The sequence below is a fragment of the Mus musculus genome, chromosome 5 (genome assembly GCF_000001635.26).
Source record: "Mus musculus strain C57BL/6J chromosome 5, GRCm38.p6 C57BL/6J".
NCBI classification, from domain to species: Eukaryota; Metazoa; Chordata; class Mammalia; order Rodentia; family Muridae; genus Mus; species Mus musculus.
The window spans coordinates 86,814,304-86,841,957 of NC_000071.6; the positions used below are offsets into that span (position 1 = coordinate 86,814,304).

Genomic DNA, 27,654 nt, shown 5'->3' on the forward strand with positions numbered 1-27,654 from the left:
GTCCTGAGTTCAAATCCCAGCAACCATATGGTAGTTATGCCAATAACAAGTTTAATTTTCAGATACTTCATAAATAGACACCATTTTTTTCCCCGTGTAACTGCTTCTCTTTTTTTTGTGTGTGTTAATGATTACAGTTATCTTCAGTCCTGATTTCTGTTTTCCTCTAGTGGGGAGAGTTCTACTTAATGAGTGTTATGTACGGACTTGGAATTATTAACCTCACCATACGTTTAGTGGGCTTTATGGTTTACTGTAATTGTTTCAGCATGTCTTATGACTGTATAATTCCTCACCAGTGTAATTTTGCAAAGATATTTTTATACTGGAAGATTTACTATATGCCATCAACTGGAAGATTTACTATTTGCCATCAGTCAACTGTAGTTTATATTGCATACTTGATTTCAGTTGGCATTTCTATGTATTTCTTTTCTTTTTCTTTTTGGTTTTTTGAGACAGGGTTTCTCTGTGTTACCCTGGCTGTCCTGGAACTCACTCTATAGACCAGGCTGGCCTCGAACTCAGAAATTCGACTGCCTCTGCCTCCCAAGTGCTGGGATTAAAGGCGTGCGCCACCACGCCCAGCTTTGTATGTATTTCTTAGAAGTATTTTTCTATTGGGTTGAAGATGAGACAAAATTGAGTTTTGGAGATTTGTGTACTGTGCCAATTTAGATGAGTTGCCTTTCCAAACTATTTCTGATATCAATTTTTAGATAAAGTAGTTATAAAAGTTGTAGAGGATTTATCCATATATTTCCATGCATTCTGTAAAATTTGCTATTTGTTACATTTGTGTTTATGTCATTTTCATTTTCTCTGGAATACTCTGAAGTTGATCTGTCTTCACTTAATATGTGGGTCTATGCTTGCATATTTTTTTTCAACTATTTATTTTTTGTATGACATGCCCTTGCCCCTAAGTACTTAATTTTCTTAAGCATATTAAGAAAACATCAAGTTAATACTCAGTCATACGTGGATTTTACTGATTTTTTCCCAGTTAAGCCTCAGAAAAAGCTATATTCATCTGTTTGTTTTCCTATAGTATCAACAAGTTTTCTTGTGCTTCATAATAGACATTCAGATTTTGCATTTTTGTATATGAGTATCACAAAAATACTGTTTTAAGCAGGCCATATTTGGAGTTTTTGTGATGGTGATTTGTTTGATGTTACTTGATTAAATTCTTTACTCTTATTTAGTGGGTTTGATCAAACTGCTTTGAAGGTTATGGACACTTAGTTAATTACTCAAAATGAATGCTTGTTAGTACTAGAAACAATGATTAATGATAATTGATTTTATTTTTAATTTTGCAGATGGGGAACTTAATGTTTTGGATGATATTTTGACTGAAGTACCAGAACAGGATGATGAATTGTATAATCCAGAGAGTGAACAAGATAAAAATGAGAAAAAAGGTAAGAGTTCTTTTAGTTGTTGTTAAAAATACAGTTTTTAGATTTATGAAAAATTTTTTCTTGTACCTTGACAACTATTAGTACCAAAAGCACACAATAAACCATTTTGCATAACAGACCCGGAATCGGAATGGATAAAATACTTTTTAAAAAAAGAGACTTGAAAGATGGTTTAGTGTATATAAGAATACTTGTTTTTGCAGAGAGCCAAGGTTCAGGCCCAGTACTCCCATGGCAGCTCAAAAATACAGGCGATCTAGCACCTGCTTCTGATCACTCCAGGAACCAGATATGCTCATGGGTTGCACTGATACGTGTAATACTTGGTGTCTGGAGAGATGGCTCAGCTGGTAAGAGCACTGACTGCTCTTAAAGGTCCCGAGTTCAATTCCCAGCAACTACATGGTGGATCACAACCATCTGTAATGAGATCTGACTCCCTCTTCTGGAGTGTCTGAAGAAAGCTAAAGTGCACCCATATAAATAAAATAAATAAATCTTAAAAAAAAAAATCTTACCGGGGGTGGGGAAATAATACTTAACACTTTTAAATATGAGCGTTTAGTTCAGCAGTTGGGAAGCAGTTTTGTTTACATTTGTTCTAGAGTAAAACTGTTTTAGGAGGTACTTTTAAAAATGCATTTTTTTCTATCTCATGCACATTTATAAATCTTGATGAAATGAATGGAATAATGCAAATACTTCTCTATGTCTTTTTAAATTGTTTTTAAAGGATCAAAAAGAAAAAGTGAGAGAATGGAGTCTACTGACACCAAGCGACAAAAACCTTCCATCCATTCAAGACAATTGATTTCTAAGCCACTAAGCTCATCTGTAAGCAATAATAAAAGAATAGTTAGTACAAAAGGAAAGTCGGTTACAGAATATAAAAATGAGGAATATCAAAGATCTGAAAGGAACAAGCGTCTAGATGCTGATCGAAAAATTCGTCTGTCAAGCAGTTCCTCTAGAGAACCTTACAAGAGTCAACCAGAAAAAACTTGTCTACGGAAAAGGGATTCTGAAAGAAGGGCCAAGTCTCCTACACCAGATGGTTCTGAGGTAGTAAATGTTATTGCAGATAATAAAGCAGTTCTTTTTGAGGCTTTAGAACTCTTTATTCATCTTGACCTTGTCTGTTAATGACTGCTGATTCCCTTTTTCTTTAAACATCAGAGAATTGGGCTTGAAGTTGATAGACGTGCAAGCAGATCCAGCCAGTCTTCAAAGGAAGAGGTGAACTCTGAAGACTATGGCTCTGACCACGAGACAGGAAGCAGTGGTTCTTCTGAACAGGGCAACAACACTGAGAATGAGGAGGAAGGAGGGGAGGAAGATGTAGAGGAAGATGAAGAGGTAGATGAAGATGCAGAAGATGATGAGGAAGTGGATGAAGATGCAGAGGAGGAGGAGGAAGAGGATGAAGAGGAAGAAGAGGATGAGGACGAGGATGAAGAGGAAGAAGAATATGAACAGGATGAGAGAGATCAGAAGGAAGAAGGGAATGATTATGACACCCGAAGTGAGGCCAGTGATTCTGGTTCCGAGTCTGTTTCCTTCACAGATGGATCTGTCAGATCTGGGTCAGGAACAGATGGATCAGGTACTGTTCTATTTTTATTTTGTGTATTTCCTGGCTGTTAAATGATTTAGTATAAATTTGTGCGAGTCCAAGTTTTGTTTCTATGAAAGTGTATTCCAGGCTTTAATTTTATAGTTCTTAATATTTTCATCATTGACAAGAACTTATTCAGCTACATATGCATTTGCTATATACTTACATGTATTTTTCCCACTAGTTATTATAGGACATTTCCAAGGTAGAATGCCTCTTAGTTTTCCATCAAGTAGCCATAGAAACAAAACAATACAGTCTTTTTCTTGAAATATGAGATCTATGCATATGAGTTGACTGAGATAGCTTAGGTACTTGAGAAGGTAAGGCAGGAAGATTGTGGATTTAAGACCAATCTGGTCTGTATAAAACAAAAAAAGTATAGCTTATATGAAGAATCTTTAATTATTCTGAATATATGTAAAACTACTCATAGAATAGAGGGAATTTTTGTACAGGAATTATTATGTTTTGGGTATTGAACCAAGTAATGGGTTTTATTGAAATGATTAGGCCCTGAAATAGTTTTTAGTAAGTTCTTACATGAATCTGTTAATCTAGTTAGATTACTTCATACTATCTTGATTTTATAGCAAATGCATTTCAAATTGAAATGATGGCCTATCATTTTACAATAAATCAATACTTTCTATAGTTTTAAAAGAGATATCTAGAATTCAGAAAATGTCTTATGTGGTATCTATTTAAGATACCTTTTATACACAGATTATTTTTCTTAGGGGTGTGTGTGTGTGTGTGTGTGTGTGTGTGTGTGTGTGTCTTGGTATACATTGCCTGAAAAATGAGGTTACTGTGGAACTTTGACTTGGGTATGCTAGTTTTAAATACCAGGGACCACAATTAATTTCAATGCACTCGTTTTCTAGATTCCACTTTCTCCAGTTTCCTTTTTCTCACAATTTTTAGTAATTTATAAAATGACTCACTGGTTGACTAAAAGCTTTAGTTTTCTAGGAGAGTTTAATTATGCTTTTGATCTCTGAGTCATAACCTTCATGTACTTAAAAAATAGAATTTATTCATATAATATGCTCAGCATTTTTTTGCCATTTCATTTTCTAATGCCAGGTTTGCTCTGCTGTATAAATTTAGTTGGGCAAAATCTCCTGCACTGGTCCCTTCCCACCATATTATCTCTGTGTTTATAAGATGAATTATGCTCTAAGGTGTATTTTGTAACGAATTTGTAAAGTTTTTACTCTTGAAATGATAAAGGAAGAAAGCTTTGAAAACAGTGTACTAACAATTTTCTTTTTTTAAAACAAAACAACAACAACAACAAAAACACCAAAAGATTAGCTAGTCCTAGTGTGCTCATCTGGCTTTAAGTTTTTGGTATCATTACTCAAGAAATGTCAGAATGTCCTTGGTTCATACATTAAATAACATGGGCAATCTGCAACACTTGTTTTAGGGCACATCCTAGTATTAGTGTTTTAAAAAAAAACCAACAACAAAACAAGCTGTAGAAGTATCTTTTTCATTTACTCAAGAAGAATAGAAGACAAGTCTTGTATTCTTTAGCTTGAAGGCCGGCTTTTCAAATTGTGTCTTACAATTGAGGAAATGTATGACTTTAGCATAACTTTGTTTCTCTCACCTCCATGTTTTTATTTATTTATTTTGGTTAAGGTTTCCTATTTGTAAATTTCATTGAGTGTGCTTTAAGAATTAAGAGAGAGGAGAATTTAGTTAACTGAATTTATATAGAAGAGTACTGTATGTGTGACCATTGATAAGTCTTTTTAAGATTTTCATTGTTTTTACAAAAACATACATATTTTATACTTTTTAAATTACATCTTATCTCCCAGCTAAAGAGGTTCAAGGGGTGTATCATTTTATGGCTACAATGGCAAGGGGCTGAATCCAGTTTCAGTCCTCATATGTATTTATAAAGTTCCACACTAAGCGTGATTTTTCTGTGTGCTGAAGATCCCCCATTCTCAGAAGTAAAGACATGGACTGCCATTAAGACCTCAGTGGTACTTTTTTTTAAGATTTATTTATGTATATGAATATACTGTAGCTGTCTTCAGACACACCAGAAGAGGGCATCAGGTCCCATTACAGATGGCTGTGAGCCACCATGTGGTTGCTGGGAATTGAACTCAGGAAGGACCTTGGAAGTCAGTGCTCTTAACCGCTGAGCCATCTCTCCAGCCCGGTAAATTTTAAAGTAAACAAAAAGAGTGATCTAGAGCAGAAATGGTAAAAAAATAGAATTGAAGACATAGAAGTGGGGAAACCAGATTTGGTTATGTTCATATGTGTGTGTTTTCTAGTGTGAATCTTTTGTGTTCTGATGTTTAGATACATCACAATAAGACTTAAGTAATTTACACAAGTCACAGGACTTAGTGTAGCACTCCAGAGTACATTGAAAATACATACTAAGTTTTACTGAAGAAAATTATATTCGCTTTACAAATTTCCCTCCGTTGTGGAAAGCTTTTTTCATAAAAAAGTTAAGTAAGTTAAGTAAGTACCTGATATCTTCTCTGATTCATGCGTTTTTATTACTTGAAATGTGTGACAGTGTCAAACATAAATTTTTAAGTGAGACTGAGGAAGTTCGAGCAATGAGAAGGGGAAAAAACATGATTACTGTTTAAGCGCTGGGTAACAAGACTAGGACAAGTTCTCCTTTGAATTCCTATGCTAGCTTCTTTTGTATTGTGATAGTTTATACCTTGTCTGGATCTTTTGTTTGTTTCAGATGAGAAAAAGAAGGAAAGGAAGAGAGCTCGAGGCATATCACCCATTGTCTTTGATAGAAGTGGCAGTTCTGCATCAGAGTCATATGCAGGTAATCCCACTTGACTTTAGGATCATAGATTACTGACTGGAACTTGCTTTAGAAAGTGTGGAGGTTGTAGTTTAGTGTGAATTGTTGATGTTCATTAGTACTGAATTTTGGCATGTTCAGTGTAATAATTCTAGAGGAGACTAAGCTTTTTCTTATTTTAATCCTGTTCTGTTACTGCTTCAGTGAAATTTTCAATTTTCACATTTTTTTTTCTCTTGGAAGATGATGATTCAGTGACTAGTTTTCTGAGTGGGAAACTGTTCAAATATCAAAAAAAAAAAAAAAAATTCGAACAACCCAAAAAGCAAACACTCGTACACATGGAGAAGTATTTTTGTGTGTGTGGGTGCGCCAGGAAGAATTTGTCTGGAATGAGAATTTTATGTGACAAGACTGTAGAAATTTTGTCTTCATCTATTAAGCTCAATCTGAACAAATGTACTTTGGCTAAATACAGGTTCAGAAAAGAAGCATGAGAAATTATCATCTTCCGTTCGTGCTGTCCGAAAAGGTATCATTTAAATTTGAAATTGTTTTCATTGCATGCTCCATAAAGTCATTATTTTACCTTATTGGTTTTCCATTAGTACTTGGTTTTAGTGTGGTCATGTTCCGATATATCGTGTTCCGGGAGAAAGCATTAAGAACTTAAATAGAAATCTCCCACGCTTTGTATCTGCTTTCTATTGCCTATTTTTCACAATAATTATAGACAGCTTGCGGTATTTTGTTTTCTAGATATGTTGATATATTCACATTTGGACACATGTTTGACAGCATTAATAGTCTATGATCAATCTTTGAATGAACCCTTCAAAAGTTTATAAAACTTAAAGCCGTTGTCATACTTGAGCATGGGTCTGATACATCGGAACATCGCTGGGCGAGGCTGCCCTGCAGTGCTGCCCCTCCTCAGCTTTGCTTTGTTGTGTTGTGCCTGAGCTTTCTAGGCTGACTGGGTGACTTGAGATTTTGCAGTTGAGCTGGGTTTGGAGGGCTAATTTACTATAGTTGGCACACCTGTGTGTAGTAAAGTCCATGGTTAATGAAAATGGAATTATTTTTTTCTTTTCCAGATCAAACCAGTAAACTCAAATATGTCCTTCAGGATGCAAGATTTTTCCTCATAAAGAGTAATAACCATGAGAATGTGTCTCTTGCCAAAGCAAAGGTATCACCGTCAGCCCCATTGAAACATTCCTAATCCTAAAACTTAAGTGAGGCGTAATGATCAATGAAAACTACCTCCAGCTGCCTAAGATGCTTTGACTCTGCTTAGTTGCCAATTCAGATCTGGTCTGTGGCAAGTTAGGAAACCTGGTAGTGGTATGAATTTACATTTCTATCTTACTAGAAATCACAGGAGTGTTGAAGAGTATATAATTTATACCATAATATATGTTTTTTTCTGTTAATATTTCTTTTATATCCAGCTATTAATATATTTATATTTATATCCAGTCACCTGGGTTTAGGAAGAAGGGGGCTCTAGCTGTAAAGGTCCACTGTAGATTTTTACCGGTACTGTTAGTTAGTTGCTGGAGGATACAGAAATAAGAAACTTATGTTTTGTGTTTTACATCAGTTTTTAAAATACCGTAAAATTCTTAGCTTAAGTTGAGTAACATTTTCAACTGATGTTATCAAAATGTTCACATTTCTAACTGTATTTCAGTTGGTAGTATTTCTGATTTGGGTTGATGCTTACTCATAAAACTTTAGAAGGAGAAAGCAATGAGCAGCCAGTTACACTGTTCTTTAACAGTGGTTTTAAGCTGAAATAATAGTGCTGAAATGTGAATGAAGAGACTTGCTCCAAAGAAATGAGAGCTTCGTTGTCTTAATCTTTCTCTTTGGCTTTTTTTAACTTCTTCCTCTCTCTTTCTCTCTCTCTCTTTCCTTTTTACTCTTTCTTTTAAAATATAAATTGGTTAGAACTACTGTAGGAGTCTAAATAGCTTAAATAACTATGTGTCAGCTCTAGTTAAAAAAATCTTTTAGTTACATAAAAAATTTGAACTTATGAAAAACTAGAATTTTTAGCATTTTCACTTATGGTTTTATTGCTGCGAAACCATTTTACATTATGTGATTAAGCACACCTATTTAGGAAGACAGAAGTGGTGATGCACTCACTGTTCAGTAACACATACCTACCATAAAAATTGATTTTAATTTTAGAGTAATTGCAGTGATTGATAAAGAATTCAAGTTCATAAGATTTGCCTGACAATCCACTTTTTTAGATTTTATAAAGTTGTTAATCTTTTCATATTTTATCAGATAACTAATTCCCAGTTAACAAATGAGATTTTTCTGTTAAGTTTTTTTAAAATTTCAAATACCAACATAGTAACTTTTACTTTTTTTATCACTATAGTACTTGATTTTAATTTGTGATCTTTGCATTATTTCTGTAGGGTGTATGGTCCACATTGCCTGTAAATGAGAAGAAATTAAATCTTGCATTTAGATCTGCAAGGAGTGTTATATTAATATTTTCTGTCAGAGAAAGTGGAAAATTTCAAGGTAAGGATAAAAGTAATTTGTTACTTTGGGTATATGAAAATAACAATTGCAGTGACAGTGACAAATGTGATACTGTGGTCCCCTAGGTTTTGCCAGATTGTCTTCAGAATCACACCATGGCGGATCTCCTATACACTGGGTGCTTCCAGCAGGAATGAGTGCTAAAATGCTTGGAGGTGTTTTTAAAATAGACTGGATTTGCAGGTAAATTAAATCAATACAGAGAAAGGGCAACGGGTTGGGAATAATGTTAAAATTCTGTAGTAATTTGATTAATTTATTTAGTTTCTGCTGCCCTTTTGGGGGTGATGGGATTCTTTATTCTTAGACTTACTATATTGATGACATTGGTGTGTTAAACTTAAAAACAATGTTTATTTATTTAATTTTTTTTACCTGTTCACTGCCTTAATAAACTCATATTGAATGTTAAGGAAAAATAAAGTTTTCCTAGCAGTTGTTAAGATCTGATATATTTATTTCATTGCAAAACAATTACTCTTTTAGTTGTCTTAACAATTTTGGGGCTATTTATTGCCGCACAATTTTTAAGTTTTTTTTTTTTTTTTTAAAGATTTACTTATCTTATGTATGTGAGTATGTGGTCAGTGTTTTACATTTGTAATCCCATTACAAATGATCGTGAGCCACCTTGTGGTTGCTGGGAATTGAACTCAGGATCTCTGGGAGAGCCGTTGGTGTTCTTAACCACTGGGCCATCTCTTTGGCCCCAGTTTGTATTTTTACGGACATAAGCAGTACATGTTTAACCTGCTTTCTGGTATCTTAAAAAGGATTAAGACTTAATTATGTTTATTAGAGAAATTGGTGTAATTTTTATAACATGAGTTAACTATGTAACATGAGTTACATAAAAAACTTTATGGTGATACCAAATCATTGTACAGAAAAGGCTAATTCAGCAAGTTACATGTGACATTAAATAATGTTACATGTGACATTAAATATATGAATTTCATTGATGAGTTGACTTTGTTAGAATTCAAAGGAATTAGAAGTATATGTTACAAATAAGAAATGAAGTGTGGGGACACAGGTCAGTAATACCAACACAAAGGGCTGAAGCACAAATATCACTGAATTACAAGCCAGGCTAAACTTTATATTAAGTCAAGACTGAGGAGACAGATGAGACGGGTAAATACTGTTCTTTCTGTTGATGAAAGTGGAGGAGGATGGAAATGCTCCATGCGGTTGTATGAGTGAAGAGTGATGTGAAGAGTCAAAGGTTGATGAGTGGTGATGTGGCCCAGCCAGACTTCCCACAACTAAGTGAAGCACTGTATGTGAATTTTAATAGAGAAGCCCAAAACTCTGCAGACCTTTTAAAATTTTAGTTTTTGTTTGAAAGATTTTTTTTTGTTTGCTTGTTTTTGTTTTGTTATTTTAAGATAGGGTCTCTCTGTAGCACTGGCTGACCCTGGGACTCAGTGTATAGACCAGGCGGGGCTTGAGACTAGCAAAGATTCCTCTGCCTCTGTGTCCTAAAGAGTGGGATTAGAGACATGCGTTGCATTATACATCAGATTGTTCACTTTTTAAAATTATTTTATGTATGTGTGTCTGTGTACATGTGAGTGCAGGTGCCCACAGAGTATAGAAGAACATCAGTTTACCTGGAGCTGGAGTTGAGCCAGCTGGGCACTGGCTACTGTGGGTGCTGGGAACTGAACTCAAAATATCTCTTTAACACTGGGACATCTCTCCAGCCTATGTATGATTTTACACTTATTTTCTATAGCAAAAGTTGAAAGGCATCTAAATTGTTAGATAAATACAAAATTGGTTAAGTAAAGTATGTTTTGTTTCTTACAGTATTTTGCAAAAATAAATGTCCATGCTATAACATGTAGAAGCAGAATAAATTAAAAATTATAATTACAGTGCATTGAACTTTTTTTCTTCTTCCTTCCTGGTTTACATGTGTATAGTTATTTAGAAAATTATTAAGTGATAATGGAAACTTAATAAAATTTGTGACATGGTTCAACAGGTAAAAAGATACAGGCAATGAAACCTGAGGACCTAGTTTGAACCCCAGTGCCTTAACAGTGGAGGGAGAGAGAGCTGACCTCATACACACACATGCATGTACAGAATAAATACTGTGAAAGTGAGATGACAGGTTATTGTTTTAGTTGATATGGGTAAAAATGGTTTTTATTGTTTTTTAATTCCAGGTTTATAATTGTAAAGGCCAAAGAAAACATGGCTTATCATTGTGAACTATTTGATGATACCTTTTGGGAAAAAGAAACAAATACAGTGGCTTCAATGTTAGAATGTTACCTGTGTTGATCTTTATAGTCTCAGATTGATACATTTCTTCATTTTATAAGATCAGTTTTATTGGTTAATAATTTTTTAAGTAAATTTTTTTTACATTGACTCACTAATTAGCTATCTTACTTACTAACCTGCATGAACTGTTTTACCAAAGATAACCAAGTCCAGCCTACCTAAAGTAGATATAAAGGTAGAAAGGGTTTTACCTTTTAAAATTATTAGGTGTACCTAGATAATATTTTCAGGTTAATATATTAACACTCAAAAGTTTTGGAGGACAATGGATACTTGGTACACTGATATTTCTTTAATGTAAATCATTTGAAGGCCGAGTTTTGTTTTTCACTACAAGTGAGATTTACATTAGATTGTCAGAACTAAAAATTTTACATATTTAAACATACTAAATTTGTTGAATTCCTTGTAATTCAGGCAACTGTGTAGGTACATGATAATTGGAACAGAACAAATACTTTTTCAAATAAGACAGGAATATTTTAAGTGACCATGTTGCCATCTGGAGTGAGCTCAGAATAACACTTAACAACTATGGAATACCCAGAATTAAGCTTACTGAATAATTTTACTTTCAGTTCTTTGTTGGTTACTCCAAATAACCTATTTTTGTTTTCTATTACTTTTAATGTTAATTGCCAAACCACTATCTTATCACATGAAAGTCTTTACTATTTTCTTTTTTTTTTGTTGTTAAATTTGTCTCTATAGAGTGACTTAAATCTTGATCTCTTCCATATTTTCTGGTGCACTTAATATTAACAGTGTCATATCACTCTTCTCCATAGCATATCTGTTCAAAAGGTAACTAGATCCTATTCTGTAACTGCTGTAAGCAAGTAGTGTGGCTCATGGATCAAGGACTCTAACATGGGCTAAGTTTTGTTTTTCTATGGCGTCATAGTCGTCTGTTCTGCCCCAGTTGAGATGATCTAACATCACCCAGCAGTGTACATACAGTCTCTTCAGTTTAATCAGGGCCCATCGTACCAAACAGTCAGAGCCCTAAGAGTGATATGTTTGCTTTGACAGAGACTTATTTGGATATTGGGTATTCTTACTCTGCTTTTACACTTCTAGTGATTAAAAACAATCTATGTCTCTATTTTGTTGGCTGTGGGATTTCAGTTCTTTAAATGTTTGAATTGATAAAGTTGCTAGGAAAAAAAATGTATTGAGCAAAGCCAGACATTAATGAAGCTACCTACTTCTGAAAAAAAAAACCAGGATGTAGTAGTGTGCCATTTATTTAACCAACCTTGACTATCGTTTGGGTACTTTATTGATGATGTAGCTTCATTAGTTTGATACTTGTTATAGCCAGGTAATTGAAGTCTTTTATTTGTGCTGCGTTCCAGTTTTATTTTTTTCCTTTTAGCTGACATGTGCTTGTTACATTTTATAAGTAATCAGTGCTCCATAGTGTGCTTTTGATAAGCAATGTAGTAAATATATTTGTGACTTAAAATTATTTTCAACTCTGTGGTTCACAAAAAGTGTAATTCTTTTTAAGTTCCTTTTTTTGGCGAAAGCTCTGCTTTGCAAGGGCTCTCTGTAGAGGATTATATACCCTACCACTATAAGTGTTTCTTTACATTTTTGTCATGTTCACTGTTGATATATTGATACTATACTGAAATGTAGTACACATCCTTAGAAGACTTTACAAAGTAATATACTTTATGCTGTTTCATATCTAGGCGTGAATTACCCTTTACTAAATCAGCTCATCTCACCAATCCCTGGAATGAACATAAGCCAGTAAAGATTGGACGTGATGGACAGGTTTGTTTAATCTTTAATGAATATAATCAGCTGTTGTATAGACCTTTATTAATAGATACTTTCAGCCAGGCATGGTGGTGCACGCCTTTAATCCCAGTACTTGGGAGGCAGAGGCAGGCAGATTTCTGAGTTCGAGGCCAGCCTGGTCTACAGAGTGAGTTCCAAGACAACCAGGGCTACACAGAGAAACCCTGTCTCGGAAACAAAGCAAAAAAGCAACCAACCAAACAAAAAAGATACTTTCAAATTTGTCTGAAAGATAGGAATTGTAAAACCCAGAATATTTTGGGAAATTGCTGATTCCTGTGGTTGTGACTGACTAGGAAAATATTTATTAATATTACTCGGGTAAATGGTATTTTCACTAATAAACTGGTGAAGGTGAGAAGTGGCTTAGTTTTTGTAGTTTTTCATTATAAAAAATTAAACTATAGAGCATCTCATAAATCTGCATTTTCCTTTTGCATGGGACATACTACTGTATGTATCATTCTGATTTTAGATATGTGCTGATGAAGCAAGAACTCAAATTCCTAAAGTTTTATAGTAATAGTTTTAGGATTGTCACTAATATGTCTGATTTTTTCTTTTCTAAATAGAAAATTATCCTCTGAAAACACAGATATATACATGTATACATACATATATTTTAAACTCTGCAAATTAAATTTAACGTGTGTAGTGACTTAAACCCATACTTTTCATACTTATAGTTCCCTTATGTGGTTTGATGCCAACAGTTATTCATACTATTTCTATTGCTTGTAAGTTAAGTGTTGATATTTAAAAGTAACAACTTTGTCTAAGCTTGTAGGCTAGTCTGTTTCTATAGGTATTCAGTTCTGACTCTCTGACATAATCTTTCTTTTTAAGATGACTTACATTTTTATATTTTATGCAAATAGTTTTTGGATAGAATGGAATAGAATGAGTTTTAAGCAGCTGCACTTGTTGTTTCTACTCTTCAAATACATGAAGCACTTTGCAATGGTTTTTGTAAACCTGTAAGTTTATTAGAATCTGGTTTATTTTAGCTCCTTGGGAAAAAGTCTTTGAAGTCAGTGTTTTGTTTTGTACATGAGGAAACTGTAAGTCTTTTAAGAGATCCTATTTTGTCTGTTAATTGCTTTTTTAATATTCCAGGAAATTGAACTTGAATGTGGAACTCAGCTTTGTCTTCTGTTTCCCCCTGATGAAAGTATTGACTTGTATCAGCTCATTCATAAAATGCGTCACAAGAGAAGAATGCATTCTCAGCCTCGATCAAGAGGACGTCCATCCCGTCGAGAACCAGTCCGGGATGTGGGAAGGTTAGAAACGTTCTTTGGACTGATAATAGGCACATGTATCGGGATAACATGATGGAGGAATGTGATTCGTCAAAAGTTTGTCCTGCGGTAAAGAAGAAAGAGAAAATCCTCAAATCAAGCTGCATGGACTAGTTTGTGGCTTCATTGAGGATTTCACATGGTCACGTTGGCCTCATTTTTTTCAAGAGGAAAATGGGGATCTTTCCTAATGCAGAAAAAATAATTTACTAACAAGTGATGACCAGTTTAGACTAGATAGTACTCTGATAATACAGCAAGTGAAACGAGGTAGGCATTTTGTTGCTAAGAACAGGCTAGAAAGGAGGAAGAGGAGGAAGTCTTTATTTGCAAAAATTGTTAATATTTTATAAAGCCCTTTCTTTCAGGTGTGTCTCTGGATAAGCCTTACCACATATGGGACTTTTATAAAGGATCACTAATATTTTTTGAGAAGATGACGCCTCACTTAGAGGATAAAATGTTTTAAGTTATTTCATATTCAAGAGGAGCATTATTGGGACTGTTTCCAATTTTGTCACCGTGATGTGTTAACCCCATTGCCACATATTCTGTAACATGTGCCCAGTGAATTCACACATCCAGCTGAGCTTCTGAAAACAATAGGTTCTTTCCAAAGGGGATCAAGTGGCCCTGGGAGACCCGGCAACAAACCAAAACGAAGGGCTGTTGCTGTGTCTGTTTACAACTTTTCCAGATGCTGGCAGTACCTGTGGACTTAAAGTGTTTTTTAGAGGATCGCCATGGTTATTGATCACTACCTTATGAACTAAACAGCATTTTCCAGAAAAAGGGGGTTTAACTTGTTACAGAATTGGAGAGAAGTCTTTGAAAAGAACTGATTTAAGCCCTTCTACCCAACACCTTCCCCTGTATAGATTTGCATACAGCTAATCTAAAATATTCTGCTAAAGACTATTGGATGTGTGGTTGATGGGATGAAACCTTTGGTTACGTTTCCTTTGCTGGAAACAACCTGTGGTAGGTACAGATAATCCAACAGGAGTCCCATTTCTTTGAGCTTAAAAAGGACTTTGTCGAGTAGGTAGGAGGAAACCTGGCAGAGCCCCTTACTTTTGGCCTAAAAGGACTGATCACCAAGATGTCTTTTCAAGTTTAAGCTAAAAGGTTTCCAGTGCAATACAGTAAATACAAGTGAAGTTTTTCCTCAGTTTTGCAATGGACTGCAAACTATACTTATAACACCACTACACCTCTCAAGCCTGCCAGGGCCTCCATTTATGTATGTGGCTTACAGTCAGTAGTTGGACTACTATATGAACTGTTACTATCATGTTTTATACCGGTCGTAAATGCACTCCCCAAACTACAAGAAAGCGGTATGTTTATTTTATAACCAGCTTTTAATTTACTTAGTATTATTTATTGTAGATGCAACTGTTTTTATTCTGTTGGGGTGGGTGGTACTTGGTTTGTTGGATTTAACTGCAGTTTGAGTGGTTTGGTGCAAAAGTTAATGAGAACATTTAATATTTAGAGAGAGAGCTGAAAAATTATTGATGTTTGGTTATTATATACTATATATTTGAAACTAATAGTAAAAGGATTATGTTTAATCCCTAAATGTTTTGGAACTTTTTGTTTTGTTTAGCTCTTATTAAATGCTAAGTAAAGTGTATTTTATGTTGTATTGTTATACTAGCTATCAAGGTTTATGAAAGACAATGAAGAACAGCCCTCAGCAAATTAACAGCACCTTTTAAAGTTTGAGCTAGTGTTATGAACTCTGTTAAAACTTATTACATAGCAATTCATGAGAGCCGTTTTAAAAGTCATTGTCTCTGGAAAAATTACCTTAATAACTAATGTATTAAAGAAAGTAATGTTACTGAGATGCTAGTTTTTCAAGTAACATTTTCAAAACCTGTTACATAGCTTTATTAAATTTAAAACTTTCTGTATAATATGAAAACTAGTTTTGTGTAAAGCAGAGGGATCATTTAAGACTTCTTAACCTTGTTTATTTAGATTTGTTTAGATTGAATCTAAACTTATATCTATATACATTTCAGACCTAACTATTACATAATTGCTGATGTGGTTTTCCTTCTGTTGTTACCTGAATGGTGACATTTGGGAAACTTTGACTTGTTAAAGAACTGCTCATATATGTTTAGACTACTAAAATGTGTTTTACAGGGTTGAATTAGATAATTCTTGAGGTTTTTTTTTACTGTGAGATTACAGAGAGATCTACTCCACAGTATGTGTATAAGGATTGCCTTTGAGGAATTAAAATTTAAGAACTTTTAAGTTGTTCACCAAAAATTAATGGCAATTTCTTTTAGGAGGCCATGGGCTATTCTTTGTACTCATCTCTGTCAAACTCTTGCTTTGCTGTTTGTTTTACCAGCTGTTTTTGGTTTAATTTCTAATGTGTCTAATTTGTGTAGGCGTCGACCAGAAGATTATGATATTCATAACAGCAGAAAGAAACCAAGGATTGACTATCCCCCTGAGTTTCACCAGAGACCAGGTTAATATTTTATAATCCTGAAGATTATTTGACTTAAAATTATTAAAACAACAAAAACTTTCAATAGGTTTAAAAGAGACTACTTTTCCTTAGAAAATCCATACTAGTTTTAATTAGTAGATCTTCCCTACCATGTTTAGATTGTTCAGTCCACTTCATTGAGTCATAATTACATGAAATTTCTGTCTTTGCAAAAAATGGAAATTGATCTGTACATGTGTAAGATGTAGGAAAACAATTTTGTTGTGCTTTCTGTTCCTTAGGATACATAGTGTTTCCTGTCATATGCAGCATTAATTGGAAATCAAGATAGAAATTAGGCCTTTAAAAAAATAAACTTGATATCATTTTGGAGAGTGATGGTAAACACTTGGCTTGTTATCCAAGTGTAAAAGTTTTCAGTTAGTGTGTTGTTTGTTGAGATTAAAGAAGGGGTATGTTTAAATTACAGTCATGGACACACCTGTAAAACTCTAGAGTTTGGTTCTGGTTAGCATTATAACTCTAGTATTTTATAACAGTGGTTTTACAGAAGTATGTTTTTTTTCTAGGGAAGGCAATTGTGTTCCATTTAGACAAATACTTTCCCTAGTAACAGAGCCAGTCAGACATTTTTGTATATTAGTTTGCTGGACCCTCTCTAAAGGAAACTAGGGGGTGGAGTAGATACTTGTTTTGTTACTTGATTCTTAGAATATACATATACTCATTTTTGCAGCTTTTTGCAAATTTTTGTCCTTTGGAGTCTTCATGGTTTAAAACTTAGCTGTAGCTGTAAGCTCTCAAGGTGAAACATTGTTTAAAGGCCATTCTGCTGCAGTGTCCTCAAGCAAGTTCACATGTAACACTCAAGTTAGTTCTCTGTCCTTAAGACAGGATGCATGTGAAAATCTCTGTAGTAGTTGAATGATAACATCCTTTAAGTATATTCCTGGGAAGAGTTGAAACAAGGGTAAGGAAGGTTTAATTATAATGCCCTAGTAAAAATATAAAGTTTGATTTATTAAAATGCTTGATGTTTGAACAGGGTATGTAAAGGATCCCCGATACCAGGAAGTGGACAGGTAAGTTGGGCTCACTCTTGCTTAGCTTTGAATTACATTCTTGGAACTAGTTTATGAATTACCTGAATTTAGTTTTACAAATCTTATTCCCAACAGACGATTTTCAGGAGTTCGCCGAGATGTGTTTTTAAATGGGGTAAGCATTAAATTTTACATAATTAAAGATAGGGTCTGATTGTTTTTTGTTTTTGTCTTTTTTTAATTTCCCCAATTTTAACATTGTTGACAATGTCATCTTCTATTTTAGTCCTACAATGATTATGTGAGGGAATTTCATAACATGGGACCACCGCCTCCTTGGCAAGGAATGGTTTGTATTGCTCTGTTTTTTTTATCTGTTTTGTATTATTCTAACTTCATTTTGCAGTGTCTAGTATTTAAATACTTACTCAGAATGTGATACCTGTCCACTAAGAGACTTAAAATAATTGGATAAAACAAGAATGTAGTTTATATTGATACATATGTAAAGTGTGCCATGGTAATAGTATAAGTTCTTCCCTGGGTGTTTAGATTTATTCTCCCATATTTCTCTAACACTTTGACCAAGTTCTATGAGAACATCTGTTTATTCTGTTCGTAGAATTTACTGCCCATTCATTTATTCTTTGGCTTATCTGAGAGATGAGTGTGCAAGGAAGGATGCTTGTTTTGCATATATGTTGACAAATGAACAGTTATGTTCATATCATAGAGTTTAGCTTCCAGTAAAATGTCAACTTAGTAGGATTGTGCAGAAGGTAATTTCACTAAATGTGGTTTCTAATTGTACTTGATGTGATAGAGAATTTAGTTCATTTAAAATAAGACAAATCTTGAGATTTAATCTTCTATTTTCAAGGACATTTGATATGGTTTATTTTGAGAGTATATTTTGAGATGATAAGGCTACCTGGAAACACAGTTTCTAAGACGTAAAATTTCGTCGTTGAAGTATTTCTGCATGTCTAGTTTCCTCATTTTTTACTTTTAAATGCTGTTAGGTGACCTCTTAACCTTTCTTTGGCTTCATATCAGGCATAGTTTTACGGTATCTTATACATGTAAGTTAATTTTGAAAATCTTTGGATCCAAAAATATTAGGATGAGCTTGACACTAAAATAATCTATCATATGCCCTTTCTTAATTTTATAATGGCACCTTAAAATTACTCTAATTATTGGTGTTTCTGTGGGCATAATCATGCCATACACAGATGTATGGGTCCTCGGATGGAACTTAGGACATCATGCCTGGCAGCAGGTGTTTTTAGCCTGTTGAGCCATCTTACCAGCCCCTATATTGAAAGTTTTAAAGTTACATTAGCTCTTAGGCTTTATTTTGGAGATTTATGAGTAGCTGATTCCAGAGCCCAGGGTACTGCAATTGTATCCCAGCTGTGTGTGTGTAGACTTCTTTTATGACCCTTTCTATAGTGTGATGGTAGGCTAGGCTAGTTGGCTAATCTGTTGGCTATCTTTTTCTATAATTTAGGGTTAATATAAATTTGCTATATTATGCCAAATATAAAGTACTTAAAAATGTGCTTTGGTTTTAATAAGCACCATGTGTTTTTTTTTTTTTTTTTATTTCTGTTAGAATTTAAATAATACAAGGAACAAGGTAGAAATATTAGAGTATGTCTTTATTCATATTTTGTTTTTAACAAAAAGGCCATTTTGGGAAGCCTTAATGATTTCAATTTATTTGAAATAGTAGTGGTGAAACTGTTTGGGATTGGTGTGATTTTGGAATAGAAGTTCTAAGAATGGATTTGTTAACAAGGATATTTGGTAGATTTTTATGTAGATGATCTTTCTTTTTTAGCCTCCTTACCCGGGAATAGAACAACCTCCACACCATCCTTACTACCAGCACCATGCCCCACCTCCTCAAGCCCACCCCCCTTACTCAGGACACCATCCGGTACCACATGAAGCAAGATACAGAGATAAACGAGTAGTAAGTGCACAAGAAGGCAGAGGTGTGAGGGAACTACTTAGAATTTCTGTAGGTAATTTACATATGGGCACATACTAGATTTTGATGAACCATTTGTAGTCTTACTGCAGACTGAATATTAATTTTTCACTTTTTATTAAAAGTAGCCCATCATGTCCTTATGGATTATATAAATTTGTATTTCAAATTTCTTAAGTTGAACTACTGTGTGTGTTTGTATATACATATATGTACGTATTAATCATTGTAGAAATGTACAGGATATGCTTATGTTTGGATCTTAGTTGTTATTAGCTATGCAATTTAAAATTGCTGCCATAATTTTTTTTCCCAAATCTCTAAGATGGTAAATTTTAAGGTAACTTCTAAATCATGTATTTTTTACAAAGTTATTTAAAACTAGTAACTTGGGCGGTGGTGGCGCACGTCTTTAATCCCAGCACTCGGGAGGCAGAGGCAGGCGGATTTCTGAGTTCAAGGCCAACCTGGTCTACAAAGTGAGTTCCAGGACAGTCAGGGCTATACAGAGAAACCCTGTCTCAAAAAAACCAAACCAAACCAAAACAAAACAAAAAAAACCTAGTAACCAAGCAACTAGCTTCATCTGTCCTTGAGAAGGCTCTAGTAACACAATAGAGCCAACACCAAAATATTAAATACAGAATAATTATTCCCTTTTAGTAATTGGTTCTGATTGTCCATAATGACAACTCTCTTTATGACCACTTCAAAGTAGAATGGATGAATGTTTTGCAGTTTCTGCGCTTTCAGAAATGAAGGGCTGTTTGATTAAGACTGATTTTCTGCTAAAATGTATTTTTTCATGTAAATGGTATTTGATTGGATGGTATGTCCATATACACTTAAGTTAGGTAATTTCGGTAGTTTAATGTTAAAATGAAGAATATACATATTATGGAGAGTTGGTCAAAACAGTAATTTCATACCATATTTTGAGAATTTGTGGCTTATTTCTTAATTCAAAAAAGTCCATTAAAGTAAATCTTTTTAACATTCTGTAAATCAATTTAGTGATTCTAATATTGCTAGAATAGAAAGTGACAGAATTGATGGCTTACATAAGGTAGAAAGATGTACATAAAGTAGAAAGTATATTGAGACGTCTTACATAAATTTGTTTATAAATGCTATCGATGCATTTATGAAAGAAAAAGCTGGTGACAATATTTGAAACAGGAAGTCAATCCAAGAATAGTTCGGTTTACTTGCAAACAAATTCTATTTTATGGGCCTTTACTGGATTAATTAAAACATGCAATCCATATTTATAATATATTAACATTTTACTAAAAATGAATGATATGGGGAATTTTGTTCTGAATCTTGCTTTGTATACATTTAAGCTGACTTTTGAAAACGCACCACACTCAGAAAAGATGACCTGAGAGGTAGAGCAGGCAGGCATCAAGCTTAGACATGGCCTCTATGTTGTCTTGCATCTCCTTCATGCTTGTGCCTTACCCTGCTTTATCCTCTTCATTCTTCAGAATGCATTGTTGCTTTTTGTGGAATAGTCGTTCTGAAATAAAATTTCTTACAGCTCACAAGTACATTTTCTTATAGTTCACCAGATTTCTGAATTTTTTTTTAAATTTCTTAAATTACTATTAACAATAATTTGTAAGAAACTTTTGAGCCTAAGATTTCCTAGTTTCACAGTTTGCAGTTTTGTTTTGTAAAATAGCAGGACATGAAAGGGTGTGTTGCACAAAGGATGGTATTTAGTGTATTTGCTAGTATATAGGTTGTAGGGATGGAGTGAGTGAACAAGGATAGTTATGACTGAGTTGTTTATTATATCTTACTAAGGAATCAAATGGAAAGTCTCTACAAGTGGAATAGGAAATTACAGGAATACATGGTGCTCTAGTTAGTGCTGGTAGTGTATATCACCATTAAGTTCCATCCATGACTTCATGGTTGCGTTTTCTGATTTCTTCTTTACCAGACAACTGATAAAAGGGTTTTTAACTTTCATATAAAGTTTTGCTTTGCTGATCTGTTTTCTCCTTTTTCCTAGCATGACTATGATATGAGGGTCGATGATTTCCTTCGCCGCACGCAAGCTGTGGTCAGTGGTCGGAGAAGTAGACCTCGAGAAAGAGATCGGGAGCGAGAGCGAGACCGCCCCAGAGATAACAGAAGAGATAGAGAGCGAGACAGAGGTCGTGATCGAGAAAGAGAGAGAGAAAGAATATGTGATCGGGACAGAGACCGAGGGGAGAGAGGTCGTTATCGAAGATAATGTGCTTTTGGAAGCACTGACTGAAGATAAAGAAAATATTGTATTTTTTTTGTGTGTGTTTACAAGTAGTAAATTTATTTTCAGCTGTCGACTTAAAGCTCATTGTGTAGAAGGATTTATTATCACCTTTGTTCCAAGCATGCAGTAGAATAAGAACTGGAAAACTCAGATCCGCCAAAAAAATGCACAGTTGACAGTTGGGTTGACTCTTTTATTGGGGCAGAATGGAACAGTCCAAGAATGTAGATATTGATTCATTCTCCATAAATGTTCTTTTTACAGTGTATTCATCCTAGAGTTATTTTGTTTGTTTGTTCTCCTTTTGGACCTTGGTCAATAACTGCCATAGAATTTCGCTTTGTGTTTCTATAGGTAGCTGCTCACGGTTCAGTAAAAATACTGCTGCTATCAAGTATGCAAATATGGAAGTATGATGGTTTGACTATATGGCAGTGTTGTAGCAGCCTCTCGGTTTTTCCTCTTTCCTCCTTTTTTTTAAACCTATAAAGTCACTTTTAAGTCTTCAATGATGAGAGCAATATTAAGAAGACGTTGCTATCTAATTTTTAATCTTTTTAAATAAAAAGTTCCTGTGTTCAGTAGCATGGTTAATGCTATTGTTTAGCCTCCCTTTTAAACTGTACACTGGCTTGGAATGTTCACAGTTTCGCGTGTGTGGCAGCAGAAGATAACCCCACATTCTACATTGCTACTGTTTTGTATGAAATAAATTGATAAAGATTGACACTAACTTGCTGTATTTCCTTGTCTGATTGCATAAGTATGACAATATATTCTCTCCTATATAAAATCCCATGGAGTGGCATTATGTTGGTAATTTAGTTTGTATTTATACATCTGATATTTTGGATCCATATTTTAGGGTTTTTTTTTTCATCTTCTGTGTTTGAATTTTTTTAAATATAGTTTTCTCTTTTCTTAGACTGTTTTTTCACATTTCTGGCAATCCTTCTTTGTAACAATCCTCTAACCACATAACAAGAAGCTGATAAAAGTGGTTTCTTTTTTCCTTTTTGCATTTAATTTCTTGATTTGAACCTGAAGTTCGGTCTGTATGAATTGACTGTCTAAACTTTGGGACTGAATTTTGGCAGTTTTCTTTTTTACAGTATTGAACTTAAGAGTTACAAAGTCAGTACATGGGTTTGTGTTTTAAGTAAGGCTGCAGAGAACACAGGAGCTTCAGTATTGTATAACTTTGGCATATCTTCCTATACACGTAAATTCTGTTTACCAATGTCAGCATTAAAGACTGCAGTCATTAAATGGAGGAGTGATGGGTCTGAAAGAGTATTTGGTGATGTTAGGTCGTGTCATTCATTTCCTATTAGTAATTTTATACATTTATAAGATACATTCTATTCATCCCTCTCCCTCCCTCTTGTCCACCTGCCCATTTTCCTCACGAGTCTCCACCTCACTTTCACAACTTTCTGTTTTGGTGACCCCACTGAGGTATTTTATTCCATCAGGTAGTTAGTTGCACATTGTATAATGTCTGCTCTCTTCCAAGTCCTTAACCACCAAATACTTTGATTAGAAGCAATCATCAGAAATGTTTGTTTTTTAAAAATTAATAGTTCTACAAAACTAGTAGGCAATATTAAAGTTCTTTCTTGATGGTAAAATGGGGTTGTAAATCACATTGAACACACTGCATTGCACACTTTTGTGCTGTATACCAACTGACTACATCTTTTATAATTCTGATCTCTGATTAGACTTGGACAGCAGGTTCATGTTCCCATAGAAGTTTTTTTCATTGCTAATGAAAAAGAATTTAAGAATATCTCAAAAATGATGAGTAGATATTCATACTTAATGTTTTAAGGATTAACTGTCTTCAGGTTTCATTAGTCATGGCTTTTCTTAAAAGTCCATCTATTGAGAAGCTGTATATTTTGTGTGTTAGCTTCTCCTGGTGGTTATCATTTCTAATCCCAACACAAAGTCCTGAGGCAAAGGATTGCCAGCAGTTTAAAGGTAGCCAGAGCAGAAGTGTTGAGTAGTTTGTTTTATTTTTGAGACATGGTCTAACACAACTCTAGAACAGGCTGGCTATAAAATCTGATATCCACCTGTCTTTTCAAACGTTTTGGGATTAAAGATAAATGCCTGCTTGCTTTAAAAGCTTTTTCAGTGGGCAATTTTGTTTACAAAATATATATCCATACAGTGATTCACCTAGGTAGTTATTACTTCTTATTTGCCATCTTTTGGGAGGGACATTTAACATGCATTTAAAAGCAGTCTTTTGCTTAAGCATACAGCATATCACTGTGTGCATTGTATCTGTCAAGCTTGGTTCTTTGATCTAACTGTAAATGTGAAGCCATTATTTCATGTGAGGCCCTCATTTCAGTCATGAAGGTCAATTCTGACAAAATAAGAGTGAGTAGTTGTCTTTTTCCTTATATAGTCTAACTAGAAGCTTCAGTTAGTGTTTTAGCTCCCACGAGGCTTTTTTAATGGTTCAGGAATGTGAGCTTACTTTAGTCAGTTACATGCTTGCTTCAGATGGAAATACTTGTATCAGCTGGTTTATGAATTAGCAAAAGTACCTACTTTCTAGTAAATGCAAAAGGGATTAGAGGTTGAAATTGTGGTTCAAAGTTGTTTTGTGACGTTGTGTTAAATTCTGTATTTCATGACTATAGATAGAAGTCATTTTTTCTGTAACGTGCAAGAATATAGGCAGTTTTAACATTTAAAAAATTTATTTCAGTAACACTATTTAAAAATGGAGTAGTCATGAAAAACACCTTTGTGGGGCTTCTTTTTCTTTCTTTTTTTGTATAGGATGGTGGTTTTAGAAAAGTTCCCACCAACTTACTAACAGTTGTAACAGTAAATTTACTCACTTCTTGTAATACAGCCTCCACTTTCAAATTTGTTTCCTTTGATTAAATTATCCCACTCTTCCTGAACCAGCATCGTTCAGGAATATCCCACTGGTTCTGAACTGATCAGTACAGTGATCCCATTCTCTCAGGAACGCAGGGTTTTCTCTGCCAGAGCTTGGCTGATGACTAGTCAGGCTAGTGACCTGCTGGGGAAATCAGAATTGTTGGGAATGCTTTACTTACTCTGAGGATATAATAGAAGACACACTTTGCAATATATGAATGTAAAGCCTAATAAATTGGTTTAAAGATAATTCCAAAAGAGAAGAAGCTAGTAGCTCACTGCAAAATGGAGCAGAATAGGACTTTTTTAAACATCAAGGAACTTTACTAAATTAGTGCGTAGAAAGACTCTCTTCTTCCTCACCTCCCAACCCCTCGGAAGCAGGTAAAATTTGGGAAAAGGTCCTTTGAGTAGATTGAATATGGAGCAGTTTTGACAGGCATCCAAAGTGCAGTGCTTTTCCATGAATCAGGGATACTACTGGTAATGAGCTTATGTGGCCCACAAGTACCACTAGGGTTACAAAGGAAAAATCTAGCAGAAGAAAGACAACGTTCAAGTCATATTTTTGTTTTTCAAAACAGTGCTTCTCTGGCTGTCTTGGAACTAGCTCTGGAGCCCAAGCAGGATTTGGCCCTGATTCTGCCTGGGATTAAAGGCATGCTCCACTACTGCCTGGCTCACATCTTTATTTTTTAATTGTCAATTTTATTGATGGATGTCATTAGGAACAATTTCCTCTGTTTATATGATGGGGGGTGAGGAGGGAGGGGAGGGAGAGAGAGAGAGAAAGAGAGGATGCGGGGCACCATGTAGATAAAGGGTAGACAATATCTTTGTTGTCACATTAAGATAATTCCAACCTCATTATGTGGCTTAGCATTACAGGGCAACAGCTGTACACTGTTATTGTCTAAAATGTCATTACAAGGTACATGGAAACATAATCTCCACACTTATTAAGAGTGAATAAAATATAAGTCTAGGCAAATGCCTGGAAGACATAATTGAATTGGGGAGAAAACAGACTCCTGCAGGTTGTTCTCTGTTATCCACATGATGACTGAGGCACAAATTTTATACAAAGTCACTGAATTAGCTACCATTTACAGATACAAGCATTTTAACTATAAACTTATTTTTGTTGGGTGTGTAGATGCACTGCAAGACTAAAGTGCCTTTCCATCTTCTAAGGAGGAAGAAGGACTTAACTCTGGTGCAATGTGGGCATATAAATACAGATGGGATGGATACTAATCAGGAAGGGTAGAAACATCAGAATGTTGTTACTAGTTCTACCTTGGAGCTCCAGTTGAAGAACGCTAACCCATTGAGAACTTGAGAAGGTAAAATACAGTATATCAATGAGTTTCCATGAACTAGGCTCAGAAGTTGGCAAAGTAATTCCAGTGGGACATTTGGAGACTTAGTTTTCTGTCAATGCTATAAAACAGTTTGTTTAGAAAGTTAGCAGATCCAGAGGCATGAGTCCACCATAATGGGTAGGCATGGTTTCGAGCTGCAGGTATAGTAGCAGTAGCAGGAAGCTAAAAGAGCACATCTTAGACTGCAAGCAGGAAGCAGAGCGAACCTGCAGTAGAAGGGGAGGCTATAAATTCTCAGAACCTTACCCAAATGACATAGTCCAACAAGATTACACCACCTTCCAAAACACCATCACCAAGTGGGTCTGAAGTATTCAAATAACTGAACCTATGAAGGAAATTTCCTTTTAAACTACCACAGGGAGATGCATAAATATAAAAAAAAAAATGCATTCCAAGAGTTTGACTTTTATGTTGAGGTGTGCATTCTAGGAAAATGAAAGCATGGCTAGGTGCTCGAGAGGGATTGGTGGGGAAGTGGGTGAGACGGAAAGTTGCTGTAGCTTAAAAGCTGGTGATGGATGACTTGCAAAAGTACTGTTGAAAGTATGGTCTGTCAAAGCCAAGGGAGGTGGTGAGTTCTGAAACCTAACTCAGCAGGTGGAGGCAAGGTTAAGAAGACCAGCCTTGGCTACATTGCATCTGCCAGGCCAGTTTCAACTACATGCAACTTTTGTCAGATTTTTTAAAAAGATTTTTAAAAAAAAATTTTATTAGATATTTTCTTCATTTACAATTCAAATGCCATCCCCTTTCCTAGTTTCCTCTCTGAAAGTCCCCTGTACTCCCCCCGCCCCCGCCCTGCTCCCTAACCCACCCACACCTGCTTCCTGGCCCTGGCATTCCCCTGTACTGGGGCGTATGATCTCCGCAAGACCAAGGGCCTCTGCTCCTATTGATGGCAGACTAGGCCGTCCTCGGCTACATATGCAACTAGAGACACGAGCTCTGGGGGGGGGGGGGGGGGTACTGGTTAGTTCATATTGTTCCTCCTATAGGGTTGCAGGCCCCTTTACCTCCTTGGGTACTTTCTTTAACTCCTTCATTGAGGGCCCTGTGTTCCATCCAGTAGATGACTGTGAGCATCCACTTCTGTATTTGCCAGGCACTGTCAGCAAAATCTTGCTGGCATATGCAATAGTGTCTGGGTTTGGTGGTTCTTTATGGGATAGATCCCCTGGTGGGGCAGTCTATGGATTGTCCTTTCTTTTATGTATACAACATCCTGCCTGCAAGTATGCTAGCAGGCCAGAAGAGGGCACCAGATCTCATTACAGATGGTTGTGAGCCACCATGTGTTTGCTGGGAATTGAACTGAGACCTCTGGAAGAGCAGTCAGTGCTCTTAACCACTGAGCCATCTCTCCAGCCTTGTCAGATTAAAAATATAAATATATATTAGCCCAAGTTCATGTGATTATTTGCTAGAATTTTTTTTCTTTTCTGTAAAATGATAATCTTGAAAAAGAGTACTTGAGCTTCAGTAGCTATACAGGTAACATTCTTCCAGCAATTATAAAAGCAAAGCATATAAAATATCTTCCTTTCCAATCTGATTTCTGTAGGTCGCTAATTCAGTTATTTTCCTGTGTTGTGTGTTTGTATAAGACATGTGACATGAGTCAATGTGTGTGCCTCAGTCATCATGGATATCAGAGGACAACCTGCAATAGTCTGTTCAACTACCATATGGCTCTGGGGAATCAAACTGAGGCTTGGCAGCAAGTGCCTTTACTC

At 35.2% G+C, this 27,654-nt stretch overlaps 1 protein-coding gene across 14 annotated transcripts in view; it reads left to right on the top strand.

Moving 5' to 3' along the window:
- Ythdc1 (YTH domain containing 1) overlaps nt 1–22,356 on the top strand; it is a 32,680-nt gene extending 10,324 nt beyond the window's left edge. For 2 of the 14 annotated variants that reach the window (XM_006534863.2, NM_177680.4), the window contains 16 exons: nt 1,326–1,427; nt 2,161–2,489; nt 2,604–3,030; nt 5,783–5,872; nt 6,330–6,383; nt 6,949–7,043; nt 8,293–8,401; nt 8,488–8,605; nt 12,424–12,508; nt 13,652–13,818; nt 16,251–16,333; nt 17,361–17,397; nt 17,470–17,533; nt 17,645–17,707; nt 19,205–19,339; nt 21,381–22,356. In XM_006534863.2, the coding sequence (XP_006534926.1) occupies nt 1,326–1,427; nt 2,161–2,489; nt 2,604–3,030; nt 5,783–5,872; nt 6,330–6,383; nt 6,949–7,043; nt 8,293–8,401; nt 8,488–8,605; nt 12,424–12,508; nt 13,652–13,818; nt 16,251–16,333; nt 17,361–17,397; nt 17,470–17,533; nt 17,645–17,707; nt 19,205–19,339; nt 21,381–21,605 (2,183 nt within the window). In that variant the 3' untranslated portion in view covers nt 21,606–22,356. Of the gene's footprint in view, nt 1–1,325; nt 1,428–2,160; nt 2,490–2,603; nt 3,031–5,782; nt 5,873–6,329; nt 6,384–6,948; nt 7,044–8,292; nt 8,402–8,487; nt 8,606–12,423; nt 12,509–13,651; nt 15,177–16,250; nt 16,334–17,360; nt 17,398–17,469; nt 17,534–17,644; nt 17,708–19,204; nt 19,392–21,380 lie in introns of all 14 variants that reach the window. The other 12 variants (NM_001359907.1, NM_001347375.1, XR_003955631.1 and 9 more) reach the window with 8 other exon arrangements.
- The last annotated feature ends 5,298 nt before the right edge of the window (nt 22,357–27,654 follow it).